At 38.7% G+C, this 14989-nt stretch overlaps 1 protein-coding gene across 7 annotated transcripts in view; it reads left to right on the top strand.

Annotated features, from left to right (window-relative positions):
- Positions 1-14989, top strand: part of PFKFB1 (6-phosphofructo-2-kinase/fructose-2,6-biphosphatase 1) — a 125673-nt gene that overhangs the window by 87253 nt on the left and 23431 nt on the right. For all 7 annotated transcript variants that reach the window (XM_040266066.1, XM_040266063.1, XM_040266065.1 and 4 more), the window contains 2 exons: positions 6895-6951; positions 10370-10491. In XM_040266066.1, the coding sequence (XP_040122000.1) occupies positions 6895-6951; positions 10370-10491 (179 nt within the window). The remainder of the gene's footprint in view (positions 1-6894; positions 6952-10369; positions 10492-14989) is intronic.

The following is a 14989-nucleotide window of genomic DNA, read 5'->3' as shown; positions in this document are numbered from 1 at the left end:
GAGCGGGGGCAAAGCCAGTGTGGCTGAGACACTGCGAACACATGCCAGTGTTATTTGTTTGCAGCGTCCCTCCCTCCCCACAGCACGACTGAACAAGTGAGCCTAAAAGAGTGTCCACCACCGCCCCCTTGTGCCAGGGTGGAAATTAGACACTGAAAACACCAGCGAACAGAAGCTAAAACAGAGGGAACCTCCTTGGAAGTGACAGGTGCAATAGATTAAAACCCTGTAGTTAGTACCAGCTACATAGGAAGGGGCCTATAGATCTTGAGAAATATAAGCCAGACCAAGGAACTATCCAAAAATGAACTGACCCCACACTGCCCACAACAACACCAGAGAAAGTCCTATATATATTTTTACTATTTTTACTATCATTCTTTAATTTAAATTTTTTCTTATTTTTAAGTCCTCTATTGCTCTTTTAATTTTCATTTTTATAACCTACTATTACTTTTCCAAAAAAAGAGACCCTGTTTTTTAAAGCAAACTTCATATATATACATATATATAATATTTTTTGTGACTTTTTTTCATTAATATTGTATTTTTGAAAATCCAACTTCTACTCTAGACTTTTAATCTTTGCTTTTTGGTATTTGTTATCAATTTTGTACGTTTAAGAACCCAATTTTCAGTACCCATTTCTACTTGGGAGCAAGATTACTGGCTTGACCGCCCTCTCCCCCTTTGGACTCTCCTTTTTCTCCACTAGGTTGCCTCTATCTCCTCCCTCCCCCTTCTCTTCTATACCCAATTCTGTGAATCTCTTTGTGTGTTCTGGATGGTGGAGAACACTTAGGGAACTGATTACTGGTTGAATCTGTCTCTCACCTTTTGATTCCCCCTTTTATCCTCCTGGCGACCTGTCTCCTTCCTCCCTCTTATCTTCTCTGTATAACTCCGTGAACATCTCTGAGGGATCCAGACTGTGGAGCACACATAATGAAGTGATTACTGGCTAGCTTTCTCTCTCCTCTTCTGATTCCACCTCATCTCATCCTGGTCACTTCTATCTCCCTCCTCCCTCTTCTCTTCTCCATGTAACTCTGTGAACCTTTGTGGGTGTCCCTCACTGTGGAGAAACTTTTCATCTTTAACCTAGATGTTTTATCAGTGGTGCTGTATAGATGGAGAAGACTTGAGGCTACTGTAAAAATAAGACTGAAAATCAGAAACAGGAGGTTTAAGTCCAAATCCTGAGAACACCAGAGAACTCCTGACTCCAGGGAACATTAATTGACAGGAACTCAATAAATGCCTCCATACATGCACTGAAACCAAGCATCATCCAAGGACCAACAAGTTCCAGAGCAAGACATACCATTCAAATTCTCCAGCAACAAAGGAACACAGCCCTGAGCTTCAATATACAGGCTGTCCAAAGTCACTCCAAACACATTGACATCTCATAACTCATTACTGGACACTTCATTGCATTCCAGAGAGAAGAAATCCAGCTCCACCCACCAGAACACCAACACAAGTTTCCCTGACCAGGAAACCTTGACAAGCCACCCGTACAACCCTACCCACAGTGAGGAAACTCCACAATAAAGATAATTCCACAAACTGCCATAATTCAGAAAGGCCACCCCAAACACAGCAATTAAAAAAAAGATGAAGAGACAGAGGAAGGTAAAGGAACAGGATAAATACCCATCAAACCAAACAAAAGAGGAAGAGATAGGGAATCTACCTGATAAAGAATTCCAAATAATGATAGTGAAAATGATCCAAAATCTTGAAATCAAAATGGAATCACAGATAAATAGCCTGGAGACAAGGATTGAAAAGATGCAAGGAAGGTTTAACAAGGATCTAGAAGAAATAAAAAAGAGCCAATATATAATGAACAATGCAATAAACGAGATGAAAAACACTCTGGAGGGAACAAATAGTAGAATAAGATACTAGAATAAATAGTAGAATAAGGCAGAAGATAGGATTAGTGAGGTAGAAGATAGAATGGTAGAAATAAATGAATCAGAGAGGAAAAAAGAAAAACAAATTAAAAGAAATGAGGACAATCTCAGAGACCTCCAGGACAATGTTAAACGCCCCAAAATTCAAATCATAAGAGTCCCAGAAGGAGACAAAAAGAAAGTCCATGAGAAAATACTTGAGGAGATAATAGTTGAAAACTTCCCTAATATGGGGAAGGAAATAATCACCCAAGTCCAAGAAAACCAGAGAGTCCCAAATAAAATAAACCCAAAGTGAAACACGCCAAGACACATATTAATCAAATTAACAAAGATCAAACAGAAAGAACAAATATTAAAAGCAGCAAGGGAAAAACAACAAATAACATACAAGGGGATTCCCATAAGGATAACAGCTTGTCTTTCAATAGAAACTCTTCAGGCCAGGAGGGAATGGCAAGACATACTTAAAGTGATGAAAGAAATTAACCTACAGCCCAGATGACTGTACACAGCAAGGATCTCATTCAAATATGAAGGAGAAATCAAAAGCTTTACAGACAAGCAAAAGCTGAGAGAATTCAGCACCACCAAACCAGCTCTCCAACAAATGCTAAAGGATCTTCTCTAGACAGGAAATACAAAAAGGGTGTATAAACTCAAACCCAAAATAATAAAGTAAATGGCAACGGGATCATACTTATCAATAATTACCTTAAATGTAAGTGGGTTGAATGCCCCAACCAAAAGACAAAGACTGGCTGAATGGATATAAAAACAAGACCCCTATATATGCTGTCTACAAGAGACCCACCTCAAAACAAGGAACACATACAGACTGAAAGTGAAGGTTTGTAAAAAGATATTCCATGCAAATAGAGACCAAAAGAAAGCAAGAGTAGCAATACTCATATCAGATAAAATCGACTTTAAAACAAAGGCTGTGAAGAGACAAAGGACACTACATAATGATCAAAGGATCAATCCAAGAAGAAGATATAACAATTATAAATATATATGCACCCAACATAGGAGCACCACAATATGTAAGACAAATGCTAACAAGTATGAAAGGGGAAATTAACAATGACACAATAATAGTGGGAGACTTTAATACCCCACCCCCACCTATGGATAGATCAACTAAACAGAAATGAAACACAAACTTTAAATGATACAATAGGTCAGTTGGACCTAATTGATATCTATAAGACATTTCATCCCAAAACAATGAATTTCACTTTTTTCTCAAGTGCACATGGAACCTTCTCCAGGATAGATCATGTCCTGGGCCATAAGTCTAGCCTTGGTAAATTCAAAATAAAGGAAAAATGAAATCATTCCAAGCACCTTTTCTGACCACAATGCAGTAAGATTAGATCTCAATTACAGGAAAAAAAAAAAAACTATTAAAATTTCCAACATATAGAGGCTGAACAACATGCTTCTGAATAACCAACAAATCACAGAAGAAATCAAAAAAGAAATCAAAATATGCATAGAAATGAATCAAAATGAAAACACAACAACCCAAAACCTGTGGGACACTGTAAAATAAGTGCTAAGGGGAAAGTTCATAGCAATGTAAGCATACCTCATGAAACAAGAAAAAAGTCCAATAAATAACTTAACTCTACACTGAAAGCAACTAGAAAAGGAAGAAATGAAGAACCCCAGTGTTAGTAGAAGGAAAGAAATCTTAAAAATTAGGGCATAAATAAATGCAAAAGAAACAAAAGAGACCATAGGAAAAATCAACAAAACCAAAAGCTGGTTCTTTGAGAAGATAAATCAAATTGACAAACCATTAGCCAGACTCATTCAGAAACAAAGGGAGAAAAATCAAATCAATAACATTAGAAATGAAAATGGAGAGATCACAACAGGCAACACAGAAATACAAAGGATCATAAGAGACTACTATCAGCAATTATATGCCAATAAAATGGACAATGTGGAAGAAATAGACAAATTCTTAGAAAAGTACAACTTTCCAAAAGTGAACCAGGAAGAAATAGAAAATCTTAACAGACCCATCACAAGCACGGAAATCGAAACTCTAATCAGAAATCTTCCAGCAAAAAAAAAAAAAAAAAACCCCCGATGAAGACAGCTTCACAGCTGAATTCTACCAAACATTTAGAGAAGAGCTAACACCTATCCTACTCAAACGCTTCCAGAAAATTGCAGAGGAAGGTCAACTTTCAAACTCATTCTGTGAGGCCACCATCACCCTAATACCAAAACCTGACAAAGATGCCACAAAAAAGAAAACTACAGGCCAATATCACTGATGAACATAGATGCAAAAATCCTTAACAAAATTCTAGCAATCAGAATCCAACAACACATTAAAAAGATCATACACCATGACCAAGGGTGCTTTATCCCAGGGATGCAAGAATTCTTCAATATCCACAAATCAATCAATGTAATTCACCACATTAACAAATTGAAAAATAAAAGCCATATGATTATCTCAATAGATGCAGAGAAAGCCTTTGACAAAATTCAACATCCATTCATGATAAAAATTCTCCAGAAAACAGGAATAGAAGGAACATACCTCAACATAATAAAACCTATATATGACAAACCCACAGCAAACATTATCCTCAATGGTGAAAAATTGAAGGCATTTCCCCTAAAGTCAGGAACAAGACAGGGGTGCCCACTCTCACCACTACTATTCAACATAGTTTTGGAAGTTTTGGCCACAGCAATCAGAGCAGAAAAAGAAATAAAAGAAATCCAAATTGGAAAAGAAGAAGTAAAACTCTCACTGTTTGCAGATAACATGATAGAAAACCCTCTACATAGAAAACCCTGGACTCCACCAGAAAATTATTAGAGCTAATTAATGAGTATAGTAAAGTTGCAGGATATAAAATCAACACACAGAAATCCCTTGCATGCCTATACACTAATAATGAGAAAATAGAAAGAGAAATGAAGGAAACAAGTCCATTCACCATTGCAACGAAAAGAATAAAATACTTGGGAATATATCTACCTAAAGAAACAAAAGACCTGTATATAGAAAACTATAAAACACTGATGAAAGAAATCAAAGAGGACACTAATAGATGGAGAAATATACCATGGTCATGGATTGGCAGAATCAATATAGTGAAAATGAGTATACTATCCAAAACAATCTATAGATGCAATGCAATCCCTACCAAGCTACCAATGGTATTTTTCACACAGCTAGAACAAATAATTTCACAATTTGTATGGAAATACAAAAAACCTCGAATAGTTAAAGCAATCTTGAGAAAGAAGAACGGAACTGGAGGAATCAACCTTCTTGACTTCAGGCTCTACTACAAAGTCAGAGTCATCAAGACAGTATGGTACTGGCACAAAGACAGAAATATTGATCAAGGGAACAAAACAGAAGGCCCAGAGAAAAATCCATGCACCTATGGACACCTTATCTTTGATACAGGAGGCAAGAATATACAATGCAGAAAAGATAATCTCTTTAACAAGTGGTGCTGGGAAAACTGGTCAACCACTTGTAAAAGAGTGAAATAGAACACTTTTTAACACCATACACAAAAATAAACTCAAAATGGATTAAAACCTAAATGTAAGACTGGAAACTATGAAACTCCTAGAGGAGAACATAGGCAAAACACTCTCCAACATAAATCACAGGAGGATCCTCTATGATCCACCTCCCAGAATATTGGAAATAAAAGCAAAAATAAATGGACCTAGTTAAAATTAAAAGCTTCTGCACAAAAATGGAAACTATAAGCAAGGTGAAAAGATAGCCCTCAGAATGGGAGAAAATGATAGCAAATGAAGTAACTGACAAAAAAATTAATCTCAAAAATATACAAGCAACCCCTGCAGCTCAATTGCAGAACAATAAACGACCCAATCAAAAAATGGGCTAAAGAACTAAACAGACATTTCTCCAACGAAGACATACAGATAGCTAACAAACACATGAAAAGATGCTCAACATCACTCATTATCAGAGAAATGCAAATCAACACCACAATGAGGTACCATTTCACGCCAGTCAGAATGGCTACAATCCAAAAGTCTACAAGCAATAAATGCTGGAGAGGGTATGGAGAAAAGGGAACCCTCTTACACTGTTGGTGGGAATGCAAACTAGTACAGCCACTATGGAGAACAGTGTGGAGATTCCTTAAAAAAACTGGAAATAGAGCTGCCATATGACCTGGCAATCCCACTCCTGGGCATACACACCGAGGAAACCAGAATTGAAAGAGACATGTGTACCCCAATGTTCATCGCAGTACTGTTTATAATAGCCAGGAAATGGAAGCAACCTAGATGTCCATCAGCAGATGAGTGGATAAGAAAGCAGTGGTACATATACACAATGGAGTATTACTCAGCCATTAAAAAGAATACATTTGAATCAGTTCTAATGAGGTGGATGAAACTGGAGCCTGTTATACAGAGTGAAGTAAGCCAGAAAGAAAAACACCAATGCAATATACTAATGCATATTTATGGAATTCATAAAGATGGTAATGATAACCCTGTATGAGAGACAGAAAAGAGACACAGATGTGTAGAACAGTCTTTTGGACTCTGTGGGAGAGGGCAAGGGTGAGATGATTTGGAAGAATGGCATTGAAACATGTATAATATCATATGTGAAACAACTTGCCAGTCCAGTTTCGATGCATGATACAGGATGCTCGGGACTGGTGCATTGGGATGACCCAGAGGGATGGTATGGGGAGGAAGGTGGGAGGGGGGTTCAGGATGGGGAACACGTGTACACCTGTGGCAGATCACGTTGATGTATGGCAAAACCAATACAATATTGTAAAGTAGCCTCCAATTAAAATAAATAATTTTTTTTTAAAGAACTGCCTCTAAAGATGATTCAGAGTCATTGAGAAGAGGTCAAGTTATGTTTAGCTCATACCAAACATAATTCCTTGCTGAAATGTCTCTTTTGTTTCCCTTATAGGTCTTTTTCATTGAGTCCATTTGTAATGACCCTGACGTCATTGCAGAAAACATCAGGGTAAGGAGTACCAGTCACCTTTTCTTTCCTTCTTATTTTTCCTCAGATTTGGATCATGCCTAGAAATATCTCTGTAGTTAAAGGAGGTATTTTTCTGTTAGCTTCTCCTCTCACTTCCTATAGGAAGTATTCCTTCACCATCCTGTCATACAATGATTCTGTGAAATTCTTCTTAGTACTGGAGAGAGGAAACTAAGGTTCCAAGGGGAGCAGTAAGTTGCCAAGAATTCATACAGCTGGGAAGAGACAGAACTGGGGCTGAACCTCAGGTCTGTCTATCTGTCTTGAAAGCTCTTTTTTCTGCCCCACAGTTTGTATCAAATTTATCACTGCTCTTAGATTCCAGGTATGTGGTCTAGATTTAGAACACTCACCACATTTTATTGTTTCCTATTTCATCAAATTACTGTATCTTGGGGACAGAGAATACCTTAAAGATCACCTCCTTCAATGTTTCATCAGAAACTTGAAATCTTAGCTAAATGTTTGTCTAGATTTTCCTTTTGTACCTCCAATTATGAGGCTCACTGCCTTCATTAAATGCAGTCCAATCAAGCTGAAATCTGGCTCCCTGTAATCTCCACTCATTGGTCCTATTTTTGCCTCTTGAGGCATAGAATATGTCCAAATCCTCTCTTTCCTTTTCATCCATCCACCTGTTGATTAAACATAAATTGAATCCATATACCTGGACTGAACCATTTGGGGTATTAGAGACAGAAATAGCTAAAGAAGAGTCCAGCCTTGAACTCACAGTCTAGTGAGGGAGACTGACAACATAAGAGATATAACTCTGTGAGATCAGTGCTGAGATAAACGAACTAAAGGAGGCTGTGGAAGGCTGTTGAGGAACTAACCTTGCATAAGAAGGCTTCTTCTTCAAGATAACAGCTGACCTGCATCTTGAAGAATGAATAGGCATTTGGCAGGTAAAGAATGGAAAATAAAGGAATGGCATATACTAAGTATGGCATCTTGGGGGAACTAGAAATAGCTTAGATTGGCTAAAGCAAAGTGCATGGAGGACTAGAAGAGCAATGGGAGATGAGGATGAAGAAATCATTCAGGGCACAATCATAACAAGCCATGTGTCACCTGCTAAAATATTTCATACATGCATGCTAAATTGCTTTAGTCATGTTCAATTTTTTGCAACCCTATGGACTGTAGCTCACCAGTCTCTTGTGTCTATGGGGAATCTCCAGGCAAGAATACTGGGGTGGGTTGCCATGTCCTTCTCCAGGGTATCTTCCTGATCCAGGGATTGAAACTGCGCCTCTTATGTCTCCTGCATGGGAGGTGGGTTTTTACCACTAGCGCCACCTGCAAACCCAAAATATTTCATACTTTATCCTAAAAGACATTAGGAAATAGTGAAGGGTTTCAAGTAGAGGAATTCCATATTCAGGTGTGCACATTAAAACTATACTTCTTGCTACTAATAAGGGAAAGTAAACTGTAAACAGAGTAACTTGTCACAAAGCTAGAGTGAGCATCCAAGGAAGAGAGAATGGAGGTCATTTGGGGAGATATTTAGAAGATATAGTGAGGTATATAGAAGGTATATACCTTCTAAGTGGTGGGGGTGATAGAAAGAGACACATCTAGTATGACTCTCAGATTCATTTAAGGCTCAGAAGTGAAAGGCAAATGAGAAAAGGAAAGATATATCCAATTATATGCAGAGTTCCAAAGAAGAGCAAGGAGAGATAAGAAAGCCTTCCTCAGTGATCAATGCAAATAAATAGAGGAAAACAACAGAATGGGAAAGACTAGAGATCTTTTCAAGAAATTAGGGATACCAAGGGAACATTTCATGCAAAGGTGGGCTTGATAAAGGACAGAAATGGTATGGACCCAACAGAAGAAGAAGATATTAAGAAGAGGTGGCAAGAATACACAGAAGAACTATACATAAAAGATCTTTCTGACCCAGATAACCATGATGGTGTGACCACTCACCTAAAGCCAGACATCCTGGAATGTGAAGTCAAGTGGGCCTTAGAAAGCATCACTATGAACAAAGCGAGTGGAGTTGATGGAATCAGGCTGTATATTGTCACCCTGTTTATTTAACTTCTATGCAGAGTACATCATGAGAAATGCTGAGCTGGATGAAGCACAAGCTGGAATCAAGATTGCTGAAAGAAATATCAATAACCCCAGATATGCAGATGATGCCATGCTTATGGCAGAAAGCAAAGAATTAAAAAGCCTCTTGATGAAAGTGAAAGAGGAAAGTGAAAAATTTGGGTTAAAACTCAACATTCAGAAAACTAAGATCATGGCATCCACTCCCATCACTTCATGGCAAATAGATGGGGAAACAATGGAAACAGTGACAGACTTTATTTTCTTGGGCTCCAAAATCACTGCAAATGGTGGCTGCAGCCATGACATTAAAAGACATTTGCTCCTTGGAAGAAAAACTATGCCCAACCTAGAGAGCATATTAAAAAGTAGAGACATTACTTTGCTGACAAAGGTCCATCTAGTCAAAGCTATGGTTTTTCCAGTAGTCATGTGTGGATGTGAGAATTGGACTATAAAGAATGCTGAGCACTGAAGAATTTATGTTTTTGAACTGTGGTGTTGGAGAAGACGCTTGAGAATCCCTTAGACAGCAAGGATATCCAACCAGTCCATCCTAGAGGAAATCAGTCCTGAAAATTCATTGGAAGAACTGATGCTGAAGCTGAAACTTCAATACTTATGCAAAGAACTGAGTCATTTGAAAAGACCCTGATGCTGGAAAAGATTGAAGGCAGGAGGAGAAGGGAACAAGAGAGAATGAGATGGCTGGATGGCATCACCGACTCAGTGGACATGAGTTTGAGTAAACTCCGGAAGTTAGTGATGGACAGAGAGGCCTGGCGTACTGCAATCCATGGTGTCACAAACAGTCAGACATGACTGAGTGACTGAACTCAACTGACTTAAGTAGATGATAATACCATTCACTGAGATGTAGAATATGGATAAAGAAGTTAGATCCTAAGGGCTTAGAAGATGTCAGCCCTTCAGAAATCTAAAGCCAACATATGCTAAGTTATCCCAGTAAACACTCGATACATGTAAGCCATTATGACCCCTGGTCAAGATCTTCTGTTCCTCTTCTTCAACCATTTCTCACACCACAATTTTCAGTCCACTTATAAATCATTATCTTAAACTGTGTACTCTAGAACTGAATATAATATAACAGACCTTGTTTGAGTACACAGATAAGGAATGAAGGGTTATACTGTTCAGATTCTCTTCAACTGTCTGATTTTGTAAACTTCAGCAAGGCCCCTCTCTAAGTCTCAATCTCCTCAGCTTTATGATGAGGGATATTGTACTTTGTGAACTCTAAGAGCTCTTCCCAAGGGCACTGTCAGAATCTCTGTCTCCCATGGTTCTTTCTCCCTTCTTCCAGCAAGTGAAACTTGGCAGTCCTGATTATATAGACTGTGATCATGAAAAGGTTCTGGAAGATTTTCTAAAGAGAATAGAGTGCTACAAGGTCAACTACCAACCCTTGGATGATGAACTGGATAGGTAAGAACCCAGCACCACAAAGTATAAGTCTGGATTCTTAGCCTGGTTTTGATGTCTTATAGGACCTGAAGAAATGCCTTCCCTCTCTGGGCCTCAAGTTTATTAGTAACATCAGGGAGCTACACTTGATCTGTCTTCAAGGGCCCTCCCAGCTCTAATTATCCACGACATGGTGATTCTTTGATTTGTAAAGTGTTCACAAAGGGACTGAAGTAATGTTTTACTGAACAATATGGACATATTAGGACCCTGGTCTCTGGGGTAAAATGCCTCTCCCCTATGGTTGTTACTATTGTGTTCTCAAAAGTATTATTAACATATGGATGACACTTCAGTTTCCAAAAGTGTTCACCTTTTTTTGCTTGTTTGTTTCATTGAATGCCCTTGGCACTCCAGTTAAGGAGGCTAAAATAGGTCTTATGATCACAAATTTTCAAGAAGAGGAAATTGCATCTTAGGGAACTTGAGCTTGCTCAATCTTATACCACATAAAGCTAGGATTTTAATCACACATTCTGTCTCTTAATCATGTCTTTTTTCACAATGCACATGTACCTTTTTCAGTCACTATGTATTTGACTTCTTTGAGCCGTGGTGTCTATAGGGGGTGTGAATAAGGACAAGAAAAGTAGGTTGTATCTTCAGGTAGCTTCCATAGTGCTTTGATATATGAGAAGATACATGAAAAATATGAAACTTTCATTCATAATACCAACTAAAGATTGGAGAGGTGTTAGCTGGAAGTACAGGGAAAATGTTAGCTTTAGACATAAGGTGTTCCCAGGAGCTCACTTTCTTTCAAAATAGATTGTGATGAGAAGAGACCCTGGTCACTCAGACCCTCTGGGCCTCAAGTAGAAAGTATAAGGAGGCTGCTAATAGTCATCACCACTCTAAGAAGTTTAAAGAACATCCTTCCAGCTTTGTCCAACCAGAATCCCCAAGGTGAACATTGTTACTGCTTCACTTCTTAGATGGGGAAACAGACATAGAGCAGGGCAAGGACTTTACCTGAGGCCACACAATGATTCAGTAGCAGAATATATACTCAAATTCCTATCTTCAAACTTCCATCATGGTTATCCCCTCCCACATACCTATGTCATAAAAAGTGTCACATGACCTTATGTATGATTGTGAATATTGTTCACTGTGTCAGGTCAAGGGTACAATTGCTTTTCTCATCAAGGCATCTGTGCTGGAGTCAGGGAAACTTTTTCAAATTTCCACAAAGGAACTATATGAGAAGTTTGAAGGAGGAGTGCTGAAGTGAAAGAACAGCATTGAGAAAGCTCTAGCCTTTGGTCTACACTTCTGGAGGTGCTCAGTGTTTCATGAATCAGTTCAGGTCTGAAGATAACTGATTCTGAAAGTTGGCTTTATCTAATCATTTTTCCATCAACAGACATTTACAATCCATACATCAAGGCCCAAACCTAGTTGTGCACTAAGAATCCAAAGAGGGATAGGCTATCTGCTCTGATAGAATGACCACTTGGTTGAAGAAGACAATAATATGCAGCTGGCCAGAATTTGGGGATGGTAACACAAGTGGGGTGGGGTACCACAGAAGAGGGGATTCAGTCCAACTTGGAGGAAAAGATCTGGAAGAGCATGTTTACCAAGTATTTAGGGCACCAGCAAGGTAGGGACTACCAAAAATTAGAAATAAAAAAAAAAGACAATCTTGAAAGCTTTTGATACTTTGTATTGGGTTGGCCAGAAAGTTTGTTTGGGTTTTTCTGGATGAACTTTCTGGCCAACATAATATTTCAAAAACAGCATCAAGGTAGTGAAAACAGAAAAGATCTAACCAGAACTCAGTAGAACCTCCTCATATTATAATATAGCTTATAATTTTTAGTATAAAGATGTCTCTTTCATCAGGAAGCTTCCATAAGCCTCTTATACTTATTCATCAGAGGGCAGACAGAATGAAAACCACAAGCACAGAAAGCTAAAAAACTGATCACATGGACCACAGCCTTGTCTAGCTCAATGAAAATATGAGCTACGCCATCTAGGGCCACCCAAGATGGACAGGTCATGGCAAAGAATACAGACAAAACGTGGTCCACAGGAGAAGGAAATGACAATACACATCAGTATTCCTGTTTTGAGAACCCCATGAACGGTATGAAAAAGCAAAAAGACGTGACACTGAAAGATAAACTCACCAGGTCGGTAGGTGCCCAATATGCTACTGGAGAAGTATGGAGAAATAACCTCAGAAAGAATGAAGACATGGAGCCAAAGCAAAAACAATGCCCAGATGTGGATGTGGCTGGTGATGGAAGTAAAGTCTGATGCTACAAAGAATATTGCACAGGTAAATTAGAAGTGGTCAAATAGGAGACAGCAAGAGTGAACATCGACATTTTAGGAATCACTGAATAGGAATAGATAGGAATGGGCCAATTTAATTCAGATGACCATTATTTCTACTACTAGGTGCAACAATCCCTTAGAAGAAATGAAATAGCCCTCAAAGTCAACAAAAGAGTCCAAAATGCAGTACTTGGGTGCAATCTAAAAAATGACAGAATGATCACTGTTCATTTCCAAGGCCCAAGTCTGTGCCCCAACCACTAATGCTGAAGAAGCTGAAGTTGAGTGGTTCTATGATGACCTACAAGACCTTCTAGAATTAACACCAAAAAGAGATGTCCTTTTCATCATAGGGGACTGGAATGCAAAAGTAGGAAGTTAAGAGATACCTGGAGTAACAGGCAAGTTTGGCATTGGAGTACAAAATGAAGCAGGGAAAAGGCTAACAAAGTTTTGCCAAAAGAATGCACTGGTCATAGCAAACACCTTTTTCCAACAAAACAAGAGACAATGTTACACATGGACATCACCAGATGGTCAACACCGAAATCAGATTGATTATATTCTTTACAGCCAAAGATGGAGAAGCTCTACACAGTCAGCAAAAACAAGACCGGAGCTGACTGTGACTAAGATCATGAACTCCTTATTGCCAAATTGAGACCTAAATCGAAGAAAGTAGGGAAAACCACTAGACCATTCAAGTATGACCTAAATCAAATCCCTTACAATTGTGCAGTGGAAGTGACAAACATATACAAGGGGTTATATCTGATAGAGTGCCTGAAGAACTATGGATGGAGGTTCGTGACATTGTACAGGAGGCAGTGTTTAAGACCATCCCCAACAAAAAGAAATGCAAAAAGGCAAAATGGTACTCTGAGGAGACCTTACAAATAGCTGAGAAAAGAAGAGAAGCTAAAGGCAAAGGAGAAAAGGAAAGACATACCCATCTTAATGCAGAGTTCCAAAGAATAGCAAGGAGGGATAAGAAAGCCTTCTTCAGCGATCAATGCAAAGAAATAGAGGAAAGAACAGATTGGGAAAGACTAGACATCTCTTCAAGAAAATTAGAGATACCAAGGGAACATTTCATGCAAAGATGAGCGCAATAAAGGACAGAAATGGTATGGATCTAACAGAAGATATTAAGAAGAGGTGGCAAGAATACAAAGAAGAACCATACAAAAAAGATCCTAATGACCCAGATAACAATGATGGTGTGATCACACCTAGAGCTAGACATCCTGGAGTCTGAAGTCAAGTGGACCTTAGAAAGAATCACTACGAACAAAGCTAGTGGAGGTGCTAGAATTTCAGCTGAGCAATTTCATTTCCTAAAAGATGGTGTTGTTAACGTGCTGCACTCAATATGCCAGCAAATTTGGAAAACTCAGTGGTGACCACAGGAGTGGAAAAGGTCAGTTTTCACTCTAATCACAAAGAAAGGCAATGCCAAAAACTACCACACAATTCCACTCATCTCACACACTAGCAAAGTAATGCTCAAAATTCTCCAAGTGAGGCTTCAACAGCATGTGAACTGTGAACTTCCAGATGTTCAAGCTGGATTTAGAAAAGGCAGCGGAACCAGAGATCAAATTGCCAACATCTCCTGGATCATAGAAAAATCAAGAGAGTTCCAGAAAAGTATCTACTCCTGCTTTATTGACTACATCAAAGCCTTTGACCATGTGAATTACAATAAACTCCGGAAAATGCTTAAAGAATTCAGAATACCAAGCCACCTTATCTGCCTCCTCAGAAATCTGTATGCAGGTCAAGAAACAGCAGTTAGAACCAGACGTGGAACAATGGACTGGTTCCATTTCTGAAAAGGAGTATATCAAGGCTGTATATTGTCACCTTGCTTATTTAACTTATATGCAGAGTACATTATGTGAAATGCCAGGCTGGGTGAAGCACAAGCTGGAATCAAGATTGCTGGGAGAAATATCAATAACCTCAGATATTCAGAAAACACCACCCTTACAGCAGAAAGCAAAGAAGAACTAAAGAACCTCTTGATGAAAGTGAAAGAGGAGAGTGAAAAGTTGACTTAAAGCTCAGCATTCAGAGAACTAAGATCATGGCATCCACTCCCACCACTTCATGGTAAATAGATGGGGAAACAATGGAAACAGTGACAGACTTTATTGGGCTCCAAAAT

The sequence above is a fragment of the Oryx dammah genome, unplaced genomic scaffold (assembly GCF_014754425.2).
Source record: "Oryx dammah isolate SB20612 unplaced genomic scaffold, SCBI_Odam_1.1 HiC_scaffold_23, whole genome shotgun sequence".
NCBI classification, from domain to species: Eukaryota; Metazoa; Chordata; class Mammalia; order Artiodactyla; family Bovidae; genus Oryx; species Oryx dammah.
Note: the sequence above shows the minus strand (reverse complement) of the source record. Positions and strands in the feature narration are given on the sequence as shown.